Source organism: Pelmatolapia mariae, linkage group LG14, assembly GCF_036321145.2.
Source record: "Pelmatolapia mariae isolate MD_Pm_ZW linkage group LG14, Pm_UMD_F_2, whole genome shotgun sequence".
Classification (NCBI taxonomy): domain Eukaryota; kingdom Metazoa; phylum Chordata; class Actinopteri; order Cichliformes; family Cichlidae; genus Pelmatolapia; species Pelmatolapia mariae.
The window spans coordinates 24,938,195-24,958,717 of record NC_086239.1 but is presented as its reverse complement, the minus strand read 5'-3'; the positions used below and the strand labels follow the sequence as shown (position 1 = coordinate 24,958,717).

Here is a 20,523-nt window from a genome sequence, read left to right as displayed (position 1 = left end):
GGATTTATATACATGTAAACATGCAAACTGACCTCTGCATAAGGACCAGTGCATGCATAGTAATCTCTGGACACCAGGCCAAGGCTTGTTTGCTGGTCAAACTGGCAAGGAGAAGAAGACATTTATTTTCAGTATCAAAGCCAAATAAAGGCTTAGTCATTATTTTCAGTGAACAGAGGGACATGAGGGCTTTTTGAATATGAACAGAGGGAGGTGAGTTCTTTTCCTTGCCACAGGCGTACACCTACATGAATGATATGCGAGGTTGAATCCCTGTCATCAGTGCCAACGAAAAAGTTAACCAAGAGCAGGGTTCCATATTTCTCATTCAACTTGGCAATGACGTCCTCCAACCTCCATGTTCTCCCTGAAGAAATAAGAAAAAAGAAGTAAAAAAGAAGTGAAAAGAAAGAAATGGCATCAATAACATCATGTCCAATGACACTTGAAAAAGAAACAAAGTTCTCTACCATAATTGGTCTCCCAGTTGTCAACAGCTATAGGCCACTCAGACACATCAGGCAGCATGTCGAGCAGAGGACTCCCCCCTCTCAGCTCAATTAAACCTAGTTAGAAGCGAAAATCAAAGAAAATAGGTTTTGTGGTGTAGATACATTTATTTTCTACCCATAAAATTGTGAAAATCAATTAAAAAGAAATTCAACCACTGTATTGCTTTTTATCAAGTACATACTAAACCTGTGGCAATTCAGAGGCCTTTGAGGAGTTTATTGATGTGGCTTCCAAAGCAAATCACTTCTGAAGAAAGCATTCATTTGAATCATGTAAAGCAGAAATATTGCAGTTCTTTCTTTTTTTTTTTAATTAATGATTCATGTACATTTTCATGACAGTTTTGTTGACAGACAATACAAAAGCTGAATAAGAAACATTTAACCTTCAACAGCAATTTACAAAATGACTGTTCACATTAGGATAATAGAAGATCTAAAAAGGCATAGCGTGTTAATGTCTTTTGCCCGCTGACTCACTCTCATTGGTACAGGACTTGTAAAGGGTCTTAGCCTTGGTGAGAGCAGCAGCTTCCCCCTCCACTGTTTTTTCAAGGACACCTTCAAATAAAGAAACAGAGCAAGCATGAAGCAAAGAATCACAGACAAAGATGAAGAAGCAACGTTGCTCACTGCACAATAAGGAAAGAGGGAGTAGTTGGGTGCATATAACCTCAGGTACAACGTAGAGGTTTTCTTTTTCTTATCTCTGGGGATTCAAAAATTCAAGAATTCAGCTGTCATGCATATGCATTTTAATTATTTTAATTAAGGGATGCTTTCGGTCCTTGTGTCAGAAAATGGCAACACAAAGTAAATTATGATATAAAACCTTTGCAGTAGATAGTAACCGGTGACAAAACAGAAGAAATGTAATTATTCTAAGAAGAAAAACATGTCACAGCTGTTCTTTTCAATTTAATTGTTTTATTTCTCTCTAAATAAAAACAACCTGAAGAATTATTATGAAAAAAAATTCAGAAAGTGCATTTTTTTAAAGTCATAAACAAGTACAGAATAAATCGTCTTCTGAAGATAGTTTACGTTTGCAGAAAATAGACAAAGACAAAGCTTTAATCATTTTTGTTTTAAATGTTATATAAAAACACATGCAACATAGTGTGTATTGGAATTTTCCTTTGATATACCAGGTGCCCCAAGAGCAAAGCTAATACATCAATACACTGTCAAAATGTGAAAATGGCCCCGTATAAGGTGAACAGCCAGTTTTACTTTGACTGAATAAATAAATCAATGAGTAAATAGATAAATAAATAGTGTTCTAGCTCCCATCTTTTAAATGGGCATGATAAATGTTATCATGCAAAATCATGTAAAAATAAATGCATATTTTATTCTGTGTTTGTCACAAATACCTTTTGGCATGGGAGTGACGGCACAGAGCAGACGAAAAGAGGTGGAAAGAAATCAAGGAGCAACAAAGCTGAAGGTGTGGCAGTAAAGGGCCATTTGGAAACAAGAGTGAGCACCAGCGCTTGTTTTATTACCTGCGTTCATTGCCTCTTCAACACCTGTTGTGGGCATATGGACGCCAGTTAGCTCAGCCTCAGGCTAGATAGCATTTCTAGGTAGACAGCTAATCAAAATGAGTGATAAGTGTTGGGGTGTAAACTTGCTAAACTGAGGGGGAGGGCATGGGGACCAATACTCTTTTCCTGTGCCGCCTCAAGGCACCAAGTTGCATATTGTAGCTTTAAAGTGTAGCTATTCCTACAGGAACTGCTGTCACTTTTCAGCAGCAGCACACGAGCAGGAGCAACACGAGGATGTGCCTAAATACATTTTCTCATCATCAAGGTTCAAACACCCACACAGTCAGTAATTTTTGTGTTTGCTGCAAACTGCTGTGGTTAAAGCAAGTTTATTGTTATGTGATGCAGGTACAGAGTCTGTGTCCTCGGTGCTTCAAAATAACAAAACCTTACACCTACACAGGAGGTATCTGAAACTTCAGCTCAAGTCCAGCTGCTGGTTTGTCATTTAGCACCAACAATATGAAGAACTTAACTCTCCCTGCACTACGCTGATACATAAACCTCATGAGCCTGACTATCACGTCATAATGTTTCACTGCAGTTCAACTACTATGCTGGGATTTCTGGGGGTGGTTCAGGGAACCTTGGAGAAAAAATTAGAGAGATGGTTTGGCCTATCAGAAACTGGAGGTTCATGTCACTTCAATATGCTGGTTGCAGTTATTATGATTTACAGCACATAGCTATCTAATCAAGTGCATTGAAGTGATAGGAAACATTGTAACAATGTAGGGACACAACATGACTTAGACTAAAGATATTCTGGTATCACAAAAAAAAGCAAATATAATTACATTTATTTTTCTCCATCGAAAAAAGTCTCAACTTTTCCCCAGCTTTTAGATTTTTTGTTTCTGTTCATCAACTGTATAGTTGCTTTATATGGCCTGTATCATGAATAATACATGATGTAAATGTCTTTCAAGTTTAAGTGCCTTGTGATATGCTTTGTCTACATACGGAATGTATGTAAATAGCTGCACTTATGATTGCTGTTGCTATTGTTTATGACAACTCAAGAGAAAGAAGCAGCTTTTATGTATTTCACATTTTGAAAATGTATCTCATCAGGACTATATGTGCATTTACATTTTCAGCATAAGATAGTGCATTTAACGTGCTAGTGCACCGACCTTTCAAAGACTGTAACCCAGGTTCATATCTGTGTCTACAACTAACACCTTTCCCAGCTACAAGTAGTAGTTGTTTGTTGTGAATACCAGTACAAATGCACGTGCTTACAACTACAGTGCTGTGCAAAAGTCTTGTGTCACCTCTCATTTCTTTATATTTTTGCTTCTGAGGACCCAGACTTTCTTGTAATTATTTTAAATGGTTTTAAGCAACACTTTTCAGGGCTTTTTAAAAGTTTCTCCTTGGACATGGGCTTCTTTTTCTCTTATTTTCAGTCCAGTCCTTTAACCTGACCATTGTTTGTTAGTTTTTTAGCCCTTAACACTGTGTATGATTCATGCATAAAAAAAACACCTAACTCAAGGGATGAACCAGTGTTGTGTCTACACAGAACAGAGAGCTTAGCAAAGAACCCATTTTAAATGGTGTCTTTAGGTATTTTGTTACTAGCCTGTCGTACAAACACATCATTTGTTCCTAACTCTATAGTTAAATCCTATGTAAAATGCCAAGGATAACACAGTTTATTAGGCATAAAATGACATGTTTGCACCAACAAGGTGATTTCCAAGGAGCTATTAGGTGAAAACCTGGCATATCCCAGCACAGTCTGCAGCGTGTCCTTAAAACAATAGAGGAAACTGGACAAGTGAAGGACAAAACATCTATAGTAGTATCTACAGAGTAGATTTAACTCTTTCAATGCCGTGCACACAGATAACTATAAGCTTCTGACGTTCAACAGAACAAAAACTTTTAGCCAAGGTACAGCCAAAGAGAAATTGCTACAGACCGAACTACAGAGATAATGCCCGTTCATGAACTCATGGCTTCTCAGAACTGGCCTGCTGTCTAGAGAACCAGTCATCTAAACAACAAGAGTGAGCGATTGAAGTCATTCATTTAGATTACTGTAGCATGTTTAAACATTTAGTCCCTCAGGGATGGCTTTTTGAAGATTTAATGGAAGAAATCATTGGTATAGCTAGCTTAGTATTTCAGACTGTGTGTCTCCTCTGCATTCATAAACTTCCGCTTGTTGATAGCCACAAAGACAAGCTGTGCAAACACTGTCTGGTTAGTACTATCCTCCTTTCTTGAGTCTAAAAGAAAGGATTTAAGGTAATTTTCCCCATGGCGTTTAGTGTAGCAGACTAAATGTTCGGCAAATACAAGCATGTATAACCTACATGGTAAATGGTAAACAGACTGGCTCTTATAGAGCACCTTTCAACTCTACCTGTACTCAACGCGCTTTATTCACCCATTCACTTTTGTGTGAATGCGTTCTATCTAACATTCACACACAGTCTCAAGAGCTTGGAAAGAAACATTAACACACATTCATGCTCCAACGGATGCATCAGAGAGCAAACTGGGGTTAGTGTCTTGCTCGAGGATATTTGGCACACAGACTGGGAGTAGCCAAGGATCGAGCCACCAACCTTCCAATTAGTAGATGACATGCTTTACTTCCCGTGCTGCACTCACCCTAATGTCTGAAAATTAGTCGCTTTTTCTTTCTGACAACACAAAACTCATAAAAAATAAAAATTAAATAATATATAAATCATGTGCTGTGTTGCTGCAGAGATTTTGACTAAGATCTAAGAAGGATATGCAAAATATCCCTGACAAAAAATGCTACCAACATTTCAAAGGCTTGAATGATATTTTCTTTGTTTTATTCTTTCTGATTGTTTTGACATTATCCACTTTATCCAAGGAGAGCAATTTCTGTGTTATCAAAAGTGAACTCTTCAGTGGGTGGTTAAGTAGGTAGGATGTGTTAGAAAGATAACCTTTGATAACCTTTTGACTTAGACAAGCCGTCACATAGCTCAACATGACCTGAATGCTTCCTGACAATTATAAAGTTATCTTATAAATATTGCATCAACAGATACACACCATCATGCTGCACAGCTCAGTGACACACCAGGATCAATACAGGAAAGAGGATGGAGTTTAAATTACACGGGCACTTGACAGCAAACTTTCCCCTGAGTCCAAGAGGACAACAATCCTGTCACTATGAGTGGGGTTGATATGAAAAGATAACAATAAGAACAAATTAGATTTTTTTTTTTAACTGCTCAAAAAAGGATTTTCAATACAGCTCTCTACAGTTTAAAGATCTGGGTTTCCATAAATTACACAATTCATTTTCAGGAAAGATTATCAACTTTAATATTTAATTTATCAAGATCTGATATGAAATATCATTTTTTTTCCCTTTATAAGCAGTAGGTCTGCAAAATACATATTTGAGCAGTTTCAGTCTTTGTTTCTGCAAATTCACTTTGGATTAAATTTGTTTTCTACGGAGTCTGGTGACCAGTTATTACCTCAGTGCATCAAATACTGCTGATCTGTCACATGTTGCTGGCATCTCTTCCTTACACACAAAGTGTTTTGGCAGCAGTTGTTAATACACCAGCTGTGGCAGAGAAAGATAACAGTTCTGTTTCAAAGGTTGATATTCCTGTGACTCAGGGATGGCCGGAGGTTTTTCTTTTCTTATTATTGTTATTATTTCATTTTCAGTGTCTGACTTCTATTGGGTTGTTTTTTGTTTTGTTTTTTTGCTTTTGACTTCCACTGTCACTCACGTGTTATCTTTAGACAATGAATACAGCTGGTCATGGTTCACAACAGCAATCCTGCATGTAGGAAAATTACACCTAACCACTAGGTTTAAATGTGGTGCAAAAGAGTGCTTTTGAAGCTTTCATAAGGGGTGAGTAAGGGGGTGAGAGATGTGCAAAGCCAGCCACTCATTACATACATTAGTATGTGATGAGAAAAGGTTGGATTCGGAAATCCTTGGACACAGTTTGTTTTGTTTGTTTGCCACATGGGTGACTGTGGTTTGTACCAGTGACCATCAAATTCTAATTGGTTCATTCTAGTGTTAAAGAAGAAGAGTCATAAAAAGATTTTCTAAAATACATGAAATGATTCCAAGAGATACCTTTTCAAAATAGTATCTCTATCTCCTGCTGCACAAAACATCCTTTACCCCTTGGAATAAAAAGGAAAACAATCACGCTGTGACAGCCATCATCCACTGACCTCAAGCCTACTAAGAACATGAGGAGCATTCTTTAAAAGGAAGATCTATAAGAGTGGGCGACAATATAGCAGGAACCAGCAGCTCCGGGTGGCAGTATTGACATCCTCAAAGGAAATCCTGACTACTATACACAGACCTACAAGTAGCCCAACTGATGAGAGAGTTAGATTTAAAATGACATATAAAACCAACTTAGAGGTTTCTTTATTGTGCTTATTTTATGTTTATATGTATTTTTGGATCACAGCACAAAATTCCTAGTTTAAATTCCACTGTTATCTATAGACCTGCCTCGGAAAATAGAAGATATAATTAACGTGGCTCAGATACTGCCTCCCCCACCTCTGAGTAGGCTGTTATCACCTAATTAAATGGTACAGCAGCTCAATCGGACTGAGATCAGGTGAGGGACAAGTATATTCCCCCTCACCACCATAATGATGTTGTATCCATTAGTTTCTTTCAAAATTGGTATGCTGAAACACAGAGAACATCATTTATCCAAATACAAACACACAGACTAGAATTTTGTACCAAATGCTCAGTGTGTAGTTTTGAGTGGGTTTTTTTTTTTTTTTTGGTTCATTTGCTCATTTTTAAGTAATTTCCTTCCTTTTTCCCTCATAGGTCTACTTGTTTTCACTTCTTGCATGACTGCATTTCACTTCAGACTCTTTATACCTTTTTCGTATTTCTAATCCTCCCGTTTTCTTATTACCATGTGTGCACTATTTATGCGCTCATTTAATTGTAATGAAGTCCTGAGATAGAGACCCTTCACAGGGCGCTTCCTGCAAAAGGGCACAGATCATGTGTGTGTGATTGGATTACTGACTGCCTGGCGCTAATGTTTAACCACAGCAAAGGCTTACCCTTTCACTCTCTTTTCTACACACACACACACACACACACACACACACACACACACACAAACAGACACACTTTCTCTCACCCCTTATGTGTGTATTTGGATTTATTTGAGAATGGATTTTGTGCCACCTGATGTTTGCTTGAGACGTCACGTCAATTTGAACCAAACCACTCAGCATGATACAGAATCCAAATTTAGAGTTTCTACCCTCTGCATTGCCATTTTATCCCTGAGTGTTTTTCATTCCACAAGGCATTTCACTTGCAGTGTTTTTAGTGCAGCTGGATTTGCTTACAATACATGACTATGAAGGATGTACTTAGTGTATATTACGAGCAGAAATTGCAAATGAAGTCAAGACTGAAATGAGTCAAAAGTGTTTTGAGACTCTAAGTTTCCTGCTTTACACATTTGTAGGGACAATAAACCCACTGTAAGGAAACGTCTTTACCAAAGGAATACAGATTAGCTTAAAAATTTTTATGCAATAGCTTTAACATCTCAGCTTCTCTGAGGCAGCCCCGTCTAGTGTTCCCATTCAGCTACAATTTATTAAAATGTGTTATCTAAGACTGTGTTTGTTTGCGATATATCTGAAAATGACTTCCTAATTAAAATTTCTTTGTCTTTTTTTTCATGGCTTTGCTAATGCTGTACATTTTCAGGTAAAAGATATTATATCAGACCGTGTACTCAAGAATATTCTGGAGAAGCTTCTATCGGTTAATGTTGTAAAGAAGCAATTGCATAAAACCATAATATTTTTCTGAATGTCACAGAGTAGTCTAGAGCCATAATCCTAGCCAATCAGTGGCAGACTTGAAAAGAGTATCAAAATCAGAACATCCTATGAGTCAACCCCCTGTGGTCTAGGCGAAAGGACATGTGTTGTGCAATGATGGTAGGAAATCATTCTGCTTTTTTTCTGAAAAAATACATTTCTACTCCACATGCACAGTGAGTTTTTATTTATTTTTTGTTTAAGTGAAATTGGCATCCTGCTTGGATTTTGTAGTCAGGTTTTTGTTTGCTCTCTGTGTGCTATTGCTGGGAAATATTTGGGGAGAGGAGATATTCTGAGGGTCAGCTGCCCCACAAATAAAACGTTTGAAGCAATTAGGTTGGGAAAAAAAAACTATTTTTTGTTACTTATGTTTAAACTAAAATAGGCTGAACAACTGCACTTTAAATCTCCATTTGTTTAAATTAAATATTAATTACAATTAATATTAATACTAATTAGTTAATACAAATGATGTTTTGTTAATAGAATGTACATAAAAGATGCACATAGCCAATAGTCATTGGATAGAAAAATCCCATTATGAGGCCTCGCGTTGACTGTTTTTGCTGTCAGCATCTTAGCTATTAGAAAATAGAGGTCACAAGAAAGGAACAGGGGGGCCTTGTGGCAAATTGTCAGTCACCAGGTAAGCCCACCCTAAGGCACACCCCTCTCTATCATCCTTTTTGACTCTAATTATAGTTTTAAAAATAAATAATATCTTGCATTCAGTAAGAAGCAGACAAATTAAAACAAGTAACTAAAACCTTCAACTGATATGGAAAGTGTTTACTCAGGTTAATGTTTAATTTGATCTTAGATTGCTTTCTGAAATCAAAGTAGCAGCCTCCTGCTGGCGCATCAGCACTGGCTTCATGTTTCAGACCCATAAGTTACATGCAACTTTCATATACTTAGTGGTTATAGAGCCATTACATGTAGTCTTGTTCCCCATTCAGTGACAAAAACAGTAATTTCTTAGAGCTCGGCTGCGCCACAGCCTACTTTGCTATTGTGTAAACTAAAATAATCCCAGCAGTTGCTGAAACAGCCATCTAGCTCAACACTGCAGTTTTCAAGTAAAGGTAGTAAGTATTTAGTCCCCCCCCCCCCCCCCCCCCGCGCGCACGCGCGCGCCCCAAAGCAAAATCAAAACTTTGTACGTACAATACACAGGTTCTGTCAGTTTTTGTTAGTCAAAATGCCACTTTATTACTCTTACTGTTATTTACACAGGAAACTCAGACATTTGGCTTTAGGACAGCTAGCAGGGGAGGTTATTACCTTAGTGGAGGTCTAAACTATTTCCTTTTATTCATAAGCATTTTTTCTGGCAAAAACATATTCAATTCAGGATTTTAGTTCAATATGTTTTTGTTGGAGAAGAATTACTGCATTAATATTCATATTATTTTTCTTGGCCACACACCTCAGGTCAGCTATATTTATTTGATGTGTTTATGAGGAGTCGAGTTTCTGTGGTGTTTTGCAACGATTCTTGCTGGAATTTTGATATGAGGAGGTCATGTGAGCAAGCTATTTATCGTGAGCAAGTCCTGCTGTGGTCAGTACTGTTTGTCTTACAGTAAAGCCGTATTTCAGTTATTGTTGTCACAGACAGTCAGTCTCTTCAGTATGTCATAAGTTGTTAGCATCATGCAGAAAGAAAATCTCATATCTGGACAGAGTGTCGATGCCACAGCTACCACACAGGTTTGTTTTGAAGCTCTTGATTATGCCAAATTCCACAAGAAACATAATCTGCATGCGCTGCCTACCCCTGGTTGGATTTTGCTCTCAATAGTCAGATTTAGACCTATACAAGAAGCACCTCACACAAGAGAGCAGCAGTGTGCTCATATACAGATAATGCACAGATAAACGTACACACACACACAGACACACACACACACACACATATATATATATATATATATATATATATATATATATGTATATATATATATATATATACATATATATATATATGTATATATATATGTATATATATATATATATATACATATATATGTATATATATATATATATACATATATATCTGCCTTTGTTATGTTACTGTTTAGATGAAATCCTTCCTTTCAGCCTTTCTGCCTCTTGTGCGCTTCTTCCTTCCTGAAACAAACTAGTTAGTAATTAAAAGAGTCACGGTCAATTAGGTAAATTATTGCACAGCATGCCACACCTGAGGAGGGGGAACTGAAAAACAAAATTCTACCAGCCTCATGCACCTACGTACACACAGCTGTGGTCACATTCAGGGTGCAGATCCTCATTACGGATCATTACAGCATTTTACAGCATCTGAGAACAATCCAAGGCATTTACAAGCAGCCACAAATCTACACAGCTATTCACACACATACACATAGATGGAGTCTTTTTTATTGCATGTCAGGGAGCCTAGAGCTCTGTGGTATCCAGGTGTTTTCAGGCCCCTGCAGCTGTTGACAGGAAAAGGATGTGCTCATCAGTGGTAGTAGTATCCAAGTAAGCATCGGCAGCCAGGTCTAAGATCAGAGGTCTTATATTTGAGACCTCAGAGCAGAGGTCACAACTCTTAGGTCTCACACTTACAGTAAATTTTCCTTCTTACATATTTAGTCAATAGAAACATTTTAGGGGCAAAGGTTTTGTAGCTATAAGTCTTCAAAACAATAGTGTGCACTTCAGATTTTATTCAGATTGTTTTTATTTTGTTTTGTTAAATGAAAAAAAAAGGACTTACACAGAGAAGTAAACAGACAGTAAACCTGAACATGTGTGCATACAGTGCAGTCTGAGACATTCCTACTGTGACAAGCTGAAGGAATGAGCGCAACACTGACTGCTGTTGGGGATTTAATCTGATGAATGACTGGAACCTCATGCCTCTCTGTGGTAAACACAGCATTTAGAGCAATTAAGTCAATGATTGTAAAACATCAACCACTGCACTTTGCCCAGTGTTTCTGCAAAACTTGCTTTCTTTCTTTCTCCTTTTATAGTAATGCAGCAGATATTAGCGCAAGACCTGATAAATCAGCCAGGTCTCAGCAACAATACAAGAGTAAGCATATTTTGTATGTGTAAAGTCATGCCGCAAACCCACACAGAGCCATGCAATGTGCGTAACGGCACATACAATAGCATGGTCAAATGGTCAAATGAGTCTTTGTCGAGAAATGTTTCCTTCTTGCCCCCTTTGTGTGATTTTTATGAGTGCTTATACTGTCATTGAGAAGAGAGAATAAAGCAGAAATGAATGGCTGTGAGTTGTGCAGTCCGAATAAGTTCATATGCACTGCTTTTTATACCATCCCTAAGCTGTTTGTTAGAAGTCTAATTTAAAATCCCTGCAGTACCTCTGAGAATCTCATGTTCAAGAAAATCACTGTGAAGGCGTAAGAGGCAGAATTTCAGCAATACACTTTTATAATTACACTACACAGAAGGAATAATGATGCAATTCTACCACTAAAAGGACCCTCTGAACAAAGGTATAGAAATAAATGATCATTATGTTACAAGGCAATCTCTAAACCCTAATGAATGTTCTATTGATTGGTAAAAAGGTGTTGATCAAGAAGTAAAGCAAAAGTAACAAAATTAAAGAATTTGTTTTCCAAAACAAAAAAGTTTTGAGAAAAGAAAAGCTTTTCACTTTAAAAATAGCATAGCATGATAAATCATTGTAACAGACTGCAGACATTATATACTTCATTTTGGATTAAATGCAAAAATCACTTCATTCACATCCACAATCAGTTTTATGTTTTGAAACAAATCTCACCAACTGAAAATATCAGGGTAGAAGGCAAAAGAAAGATGATACTGTCCCAATGCACTAACTGTGTGTTTATCCATCAAGACTGGACAAATGGATTACTCAAGGATGCTGCAAATTTTCTAAGTCCACAAGACAAGCTGCCCTTTAAACCCCATTTTTCCTTTCCCAATAAGGATGAATCTTTCTCATCCTCTCTAATCACTCTGTTTCTCCTGCAGCCACTCCACACTGTTTTTATTACAGAGAAAGGTACTGATATATACATTTCTAAATTTATGGCAGATGAAGAGTTTTCATTTTCCATGGAAAGTTTGTGTGCCATAAATATTTAGCACCCTGAAACAAAGGGGTCTGCCAACCTTCATGCAAACAACTTGAAATGAAGCATGGACCCATATGTACACACATGCTCAAATCTGCAAACACATTTGCACTTTAACTGCCTTTTTTTGTAACAAGGACACTATACTCTAATGCCTACTAAAAACTTGCTTTTTTCACCATAATGTGTTGGGATCTTTAGAAAACAGCTCACGCTCACACACATGCACACATATTGATAATGCCAACAAACTCCCAGCCCCCGTGGCATCAATGATATCTATAGAGCTGCGGTCCCTGATGGACAGTCCTCCTTACATGTAAACTAGTGAAACCAAGTCAAGCTGTCCTCAGTCCTACAAAAAGTAGACCAATAAGAACGTGTTGTGCGAGTGCTTCAGAAGTTTTCATAAGCTAAAAGCTTTGATACAACCCTAATTCCAAAAGAATCTAAAGACAAACAGAATTTTATTTAATAGAATATAAAAGTATATCAAATGTTTCAATTGAGAAATTGCTTAATTTTAAGACAAATGTTGGCTACTTTTAAATCCAACAAGTTGGACTGCCCCTCTCTCCTTTTGTCAGGGGGCCACACCATCCATGTTTTCCAGAAATAATTTCAGCACAATGGAAAACTAAAACAGGGACCTTTGCACACTGTTTTCTTCATTCTGTCTCAGTGCACCTCTGCACTGTGTTTTTAAAGTACACAACTCAAATTTCAATTTGTCTGACCACAGAACTTTGACTCAGTCTGTTTTAAATGAGCTTTGGCCTAGAGAAGATGTTGGCATTTCTGCATCATGGTCACACATGGCTTCACATTTGCATGACAGAGCTTTAGCCAGCATTAGTGGATGGCATGGTGAACTGTGTTCACAGACAGTGGTTTCTGGAAGTGATCCTAAGCCTTTTCAATGATTTCCAGAGATTTCTTCAGATTCTCTGAATCTTTTGATGACATTATGATTTGTAGATGATGAGCTCTTAAATCTCTTCACAATTTTGCATCATTTACAAATGTTTCCACAACTTATAAATGCAGTTTTCTACAGATTGGTGAATCTCTGCCCATCTTAACTTCTGAGGAACTCTGCCTCTCTAAGATACACTTGTTTAAAACACAGTTACTTTACTCACCTGTTGCCACTTAGCCAAATTAGTTGTAAAATCTTCTTCAAACTATTTCTTTTTGATACCACTTACTTTTCTAGCCTTTTTTTGCCCCAATTCCAACTTCTTTGAGATGTGTTGCTGCCATCAAATTCAAAATCATATAATATTTTTCCTAAAATTCTACTTTTTCTCAGTTTAAACATTTGATATGTTTTCTGTGTTCAATTGTGAAATAAATACAACTTTATGACATTGATAAATCATTGCATTCTGTTTTTATTTTTGTTTTACACAGCGTCCCAACTTTTTCAGAATTGGATTTGTATAAACGCTTTGGTCTGATTGCCTGCTTGTCTTTCTGTGCGTGCATCTGCTTGCGCGGGTGTGTGTAGGTGTCTGACCTTTGAGGATGACCTCCAGTTCGTCTCGTAAGATGTCAAAGGTGCTGTATCTAGAGGTGGTCTCAGGGATTATGTTCTTTTTAAGCCACCCTCCACAGGCATACTGGTAGAAGTTGTCACAGGGGTCCACGTTAGCGTCCATGTTCTCAATGAGACGAGACGCTGCATGGACAGAGAGGAAACAAACTCCATGAAATGAAGGAATACAGAAATAAGCAAGCTATTGTTTAAGGATGTACAGTTTAAGTAAAAATAGCCAACAAATATATGACAGTGTATATGCAACCTATAATCTGTATTCAAAATTGTGTATAGTGCTGTATAGTTTGTTCAACAAGTGCAAGTCAGTGAAACCTACCATTGCACTATTTAATAATGTAATATTTGGACAAATGTATTGACAGCAAAAAGCGAACAAGCTGCAGGCTACACTAAAGGGACTTATTTGAGTATTACTGATGTGAACAAATTTCTGTTTAATAATTAAAACCATTGTTAACTTAGATTTTAAAAAAAATGAATGCATTCAAAGAATAAATATTAGGCTGAAAACAGAAAATATACAGTAAATGAAATCCCGTAAATGTGTGTTAAGTTAAATAACCAAAAAGTTGAAACTAATTTTATTGGGTTTCCCCAAAAGCAGATCAACCTGCCCTTCTCCCAGTCATAGATGGCACAAATAGATGGATAACAAGCAAAAAAATAGGTCAGAGACTAACACAGACCAAATTTTGTTTCATAAATAACTGTCAGCTGAACTGATATTCTCCTTGAACACACATGTCCATTCTTAATCACTGCAATTTAGGTGGATAATGGCAGATGGCAACTTGAAGTTCCAGTTATCATGGTAGAGTAGCCAGTGTTTCCATTTTTATATGGCTTGAACTAATGTGATATAACACATTGATAAGTGATCTGTGAAGATCTTCCCCTGTTTTCAGTTGTTATATAAAGCTAAAGATATGAGCTGTCTGAGGCATTATAAATGGTTGACGGCATCTTTTCACATAAGTTTCAGCAAGACAGTGAAACTAACTTCAAAACACTGAAATGCTGAAACTTCACAGAGAACATTGACTAAGCAGAACGAAGGCAGGAATTGTTAGGGCTCTTTCTGTAGGTCACTGAATAACCTGTAAAAAGAAAAGAGCATTTGCAATCATAATCTCCCTAAAGCCTGAAATTCTTGCTGTTGCAGTAGCATAATATTCAACAAAAGAAGATACAAAAATACAATTCTCTGGTATAAATGTAACATTTGCAGCAATGCAAAAGGAAAAAAAGCGGTATAATGACAGTGATTGAGTTCAGCTTAGCACCGGTACTCGAAAGATGTATACTTTTTTTAAACTGCAATTAAATTCCACAAGGCAGCTCAGAGATCTCCTGTGACAAGGCTGTCTGTCAAATTTGACTGAACTGGGACACCAGCTCCCCAAAAATGCATCAGAAATGAATCAGCATCTGTTGCTAGAAACGGGAGGTAGAGTTTTAACCAGTTAATCTTGTATTTCATGTATTTTTCTCTCCTATGAGATTTTTTTTAACAATGTGAAAAAATAAAGTAATAATGTATTATGTTAGTATCAATGAAGGGAGAGGCAGGGGTTCTTTTTTTTTTTTTAAGGATAACAAGAGAGTTGTTGGGAACTACTCTTACAATTTTAGTAAAAATGTCATGTTCACTGTCAGGAATCATGATAAAAAAAAAGAAGAGAGAGAGAAAAATAAGAAAAATTGGTTGTGTGACAACAGCTTTGTGTGATATTCATAAAGGTTATGCAAGATTGCTTATTGCTGGAGACGTGGTCAAAGAATATTTAAGGTTGAAATAATAAACTCCATAACAAAATCTTAATGCGCTGAGAAAAAGAAGTTTCAGCTTTGGACTGTGTTCCTAATGATTTTGCTTCATCTATACCCGCTTAACGAATTACCAGTTTCTCAGCTTCTGTTTCCTATGAGAATCTGAAGTGGCAATTTCTCCAAGTATGTCTGAAATCCCTGGGCTTCATGAGGCAAACTCAGTTTTCCTATCTTCTCCGTCTTCCCTTGAGAAGAATCAAAGCCTGCGGAACGAGACACTAAAGAGAATGCACAAACAAACACTGCTTACCTGACTGTGTGCAGTCCGCTGTGGTGCAGATTTCATCTACAGAAAATGCAAAACAAATCATTACTCAGTGGGATTTTTGCAGCTATCAGTCATGATGTCATATCCTATTCCTCTTACTCCACTTCCATTTTCTCTCAGCTCCTTTGTTTATTTGTTCTTCTTCTTGCAAATAACGTGTGTAACTCTCACTATCAGGAATTATTTAGATGGTAAAGTGTTAATGAAATTCAGTCTGACACAAGAAACAAAGTATTGTACGACCTTAAACAGAATGCTTCATGAGCTATGTGGAATTGCACATAATGTGTGCACAGCTATGTGCATGAACGGGCACAAACAAGGTATTGAACTTTAATCTTTATGACTTGGTAGTTTACACATTTATGAAGCAAAATGCTATAACAAGCCTCAAACTTAATTTGATTCCTCTTTCTGTTAGATGATTGTTTTCTAAACCTGCAAATTTTCACATGCCATTTATTATTATTTAATCTGTATATCTATAAATAGGCTTCCTATTATCACTGTTAATTTATTCCTACATAGCTTGTGCCACATTCCATTAACCCTGGAACTGTCGTGATATATGTGAAACTCCTAATATTATGTAAAATGAGCCTTCTGTCATGTGCAAGTGACAGTTTAATAAATCATAAAGAACATAAAAAAGCACAAAAATTCATGTATATGTTAAAAAACTGACAAATGAAACAGATTTATTTGGTTTCCACTGGCAAAGAAAGGTTTTCTCAGTGTCCTTTTATCGTAATTTCTCCTGATTTGAAATAAACATCAAAATATATTTACATATATTCTCATCTGAGGTCAGATTTTGTACAATGGGTGTGCAAAGGTTCCAAAAAACACAATGGAAACTTTAAAAAAAAAAAAAAGGACCTTTAAGAGTGTTTTCTTCATTCTGTCTCAGTGACTGCACTTCTGCACTGTGTTTTTAAAGTACACAGCTCAAGTGTCATCTATCACCTGAACAAAGTGCTGCTCTTCAGCAGGCTTCTTTGTGCTCACCATTAACCATGAACTCAGTTTGAAAGCAATTGTCCTTCCATGTACACAGTTTAAAGGCAATCTTTAAAAGTTTGGAAAAGTTTGGTTAAGATGAGAAAAAATGCTCAGTAACACTCGGTGGCTGTCAAAAGTATTTTTAATTACTTGATGCATTTGTATTAAGGATTTTGTTAGGTGCAGAAAACCTTCATCATCATGAGCCTGACAAAAACTCCAAAAATGTTTGTCCTTTGAGCTACTCAAGGTTTTCGATATTTCTTATTTATCTTTATCAGTCTTCTGTTGTTAGATCACTCACCCGTCTTCTGTGTGGCAAAGAGGATGATGAGGGCAATGATGACAATGAAGAGCAGGGAGACAATAGTAATGAGGCCGATCTCCAGGGAGGTCCATCGGAGCTTCTTAGCCGACTTGGGGGTGTTGGTCTCTGTCATTCTTGGCTCTCCTTCTTCAACTGCCGCCTGTATCAACTCACCTACAGAGTTTTGACTGAAATGATTAGTCAGCTGAGAGGAAACTAATCAGCAGCTATTCTAATGAGCAACAAATTCTGATTTAGTAAGCAAAAACTTTAAAATGCATATATGCTGACGTTTGTAGTTTGTGTATACTGGTTGCACAAAATAAGTAACTTAATGTTGGCACATTGGGACATTTTTGCAGTTTTGTGGCAAATTTTGCTTTAATTCATTAGAAATGATTCAATAATTTAATATAAAAATAATAATTCAATCTAAATATAACAAAATGAATGGATTCAGATAATAGCAGTGAGCCAAAAATACAAGTAGAACTAAAAATCCCAGTCTTTGGGAACCTTAGAGTTTGGGAATTTTTTTTTCTCTTTTTTTTGGACCATGTACTTTTCTAAAATGAAAGGTATTAGTTGAATCTTTTTGTTGCTTTCTTAGGCACATGCAGAAAAAAGGAAAAAAAAAGTTAAAAGGAGATAAAAGACACGGCAATGTTAGGAAAACAAATGAGGGGGAAAAAGAAACCGTAAAAACTTTTTTTTTCTTGGAGTGAAAGGTGAAAATAATGGAAGTTCTTACCCTGGTGACTGTATGCTCCCAACAAAAAAAAACGGAAAGCAAAAGAAAAACAAAAACAAAAAAACAAAACGCAAAAACAGAGAAGGAAGCACACACTTCTGAAGAACAGAAAACAAGCGGAACCTTTCCTCTGCTCTTCTCTATGCAGTGTTGTTTTCCTCTCAGGGGCCAAGTGAGAACTTTACAAAGTTCATGAAACAAGTAGTTAAGTCTATCTCTGAAGGCAATTAATCCTTAATCCTTTAACAACGCTGCACAGACATGCACTCATTCAGTGACTGCACACAAACACTCATCCACAGCCATGCTCTCATACACACTACAAGCTATAGTGTCATGAGGTGTCTATGCAGATGGGTGGGTCTTGCCACATGCAGGCTGAGATGAGAGCACTGCGTGACCAAAGGACAAAGTCTCCTAACTTTCTTTGAACGAACAGACAACTACAGACACACATCATGTCCTGTACTCCCACACACCCCCAATCCACATTTATCAAATGTAACCACAGTCTTGCTGGATGTAAATTCACCTATCAATCCACTTCATGACTAAACAATAACCCGAGGTAAAGTAAACCTCTGAGGTTATGGCTGTTATCCAGCCTGATAAGCCACTATTACACACACCGAGCACAGATCCCCACAGGCAGGGTGCTTTCCCAACTCTACACTGAAACTAAAGCATGTAAGACATCACCAAGATTTACTACAGGGAAGTGGCAACTGGATTTGATTCTACAACTGTAATAAAGGCAAGGGAAAATATGGGGGGAAACAAGTGATTGAAAAGTTAACAAAAAGGAGATGAGACAGTACGATGACACAAGTTGATATGTTAATCGCAACTTCCTGTCAACCCCTCTCAGACTGCAGGAGGGGGCAGAAACTTTGTCTGCGAGCACACACATCACTGTGACAGCAGTCCCACAGCTCTAATAAAACCATGTGTGCATGTCAGCATTGTAGAGGCTGTATATTATATTCAGCCACGCTTCCTGACACTTTGCATGCCAAGAAGTCGAACGTCTGCAAAATTTATTAAAAGGGAAACTGAACATATAGACGCAGTGAAGGAATGTGCAAAGAGTTGAGAGCAAGAGGAAGAAAAGGTGCAAGAAAAACTGAGCAGGACACTGAGAGGTCCTGAGTGACTCCCTAAAAGTGTATTCAGGCATGTTTAGTGGAGTCCTACAGGAGCACTAATACTGTCCCACTCGTGTTCTATTTGTCATTATGCTTACTGCTGTGTTTCTGGGGCTGTACAAATTTAAAGTAAGGTTATTCTCATTTACTCATTAACATTGGATCTGGTTAGGTTAAGGGGACCCGTTAGCAGTGACAGTGATGCTTTTAAAGATGTTTACTCTGTCAGTGTGTGTGACAGAGAACACTTAATCCATGTTTAATGTTGCTACTCCAGTTACAGGATGCAGTCAATATTTTTTTTTCTAATGCTGTAGCTCAGAGTGTATTTGAAAAGTATGCACTGGTGTGTCTGTATTTTAAGATAATAGTTTATGAAAGGAGCAACAAAAATCAAAACTCATTTTTTTTCCACTCTGCCTGCCTTTCATGATATATCTAAAACATAAACAGCCCAAATCTTGTGAGACCACACAAACCCCTTCAAAATTAAACCCATCATTCACTGAGACACCTGAAAACACCCATGTGCTATAAGCACACGCACACATACACAATCGACACAACACTACTTGCACAAAGTCACTTTTTTTTTTACAACTTACATACATGTGAGCAATTAATATGTCCAGTGTCTAAATGGGTTTGAATACGTGGAGGAATGTGGCCTACTTTAACTGAAAATAACACCTTCTCTGGGATATGATTTTTAGCGCGGGGCCTATAGCTGCACACTGAAGACTAAAATCATCTTTGAGTGAAGAGTCCCTGTGCGCAAAGGTGCTGTGATCTAGATGAAATGAAGTCCACCTCTTAAATTGCTGTCCAAATGGTTTTTGCAAAAGCAGCATGAATGCAACAGTAAAAATAACTTTTAAAGGGATATAACACCAAACTTACAGCAACACCACCAGTCCCCACACAGCTGGAATACAGTGCACTAGTATCACAGAGAGGTTAGAGGATACCCAGCTGGAACAGTGTTTTCTTGACGCACCAAATGCGTCTAAGTTTTAAACTATGGTGGGGAAAAAAATAAGCCTCAGCGCACACACCGTGCTTCGCAACCGAGAAATGCGTGCCAGCTCCTCATCTCCTGTTGCACGTCAGAAACTCCGAGGGGGGTGGCATGATCAACTGGTGCACGCTGCCCCGTGTCACTGAAGCAGCACGGGCGCACAAGCAAAACCGATGCGCGCGCACACACGCGCGCACACTCACACATACGCTCACACACACACACATAGAGGCGCCGACGCACACAGATGGCACAGCTTTACAAGAGCGCTTGGTTTGCGTGAGCGACTTACCAGATATGTCGGGAAATTTACGGTCGATGATATATATGGGCATCACATCCACTGATCAAACATCCATCAAATCCACGGAGGGAACGCGAACTGCCGATCGATCTATTCCAGACGATCTATTTGCTTCACCCTGGATTTCAACAAGGCACAAACCGATCCCGCCTCTCTTCTTCTCCTTCTTCTCCCTCTTCTCTTTCCTCTGGCTGTCTATTCTAGGAGTACAAGAACACACAAACGAACACACTCACGCACAGACCCTTCTCTACAACTACCTACTATACTATACCACATCTACCCAGAGAGGATC

General features: G+C 37.7%; 1 protein-coding gene across 3 annotated transcripts in view; it reads right to left on the bottom strand.

The window, feature by feature from the left end:
* The window catches only part of LOC134641095 (neprilysin-like), a 35,538-nt gene extending 15,025 nt beyond the window's left edge, over positions 1–20,513 (bottom strand). The window contains exons 1-8 of one of the 3 annotated variants that reach the window (XM_063493303.1): positions 20,217–20,513; positions 17,008–17,184; positions 15,684–15,719; positions 13,562–13,723; positions 993–1,073; positions 471–566; positions 249–367; positions 33–101 (exon numbers count right to left, since the gene is read on the bottom strand). In XM_063493303.1, the coding sequence (XP_063349373.1) occupies positions 33–101; positions 249–367; positions 471–566; positions 993–1,073; positions 13,562–13,723; positions 15,684–15,719; positions 17,008–17,184; positions 20,217–20,259 (783 nt within the window). In that variant the 5' untranslated portion in view covers positions 20,260–20,513. Of the gene's footprint in view, positions 1–32; positions 102–248; positions 368–470; positions 567–992; positions 1,074–13,561; positions 13,724–15,504; positions 15,606–15,683; positions 15,720–17,007; positions 17,185–17,761; positions 18,045–20,216 lie in introns of those variants that run through there. The other 2 variants (XM_063493304.1, XM_063493305.1) reach the window with 2 other exon arrangements.
* Positions 20,514–20,523: the final 10 nt, after the last annotated feature.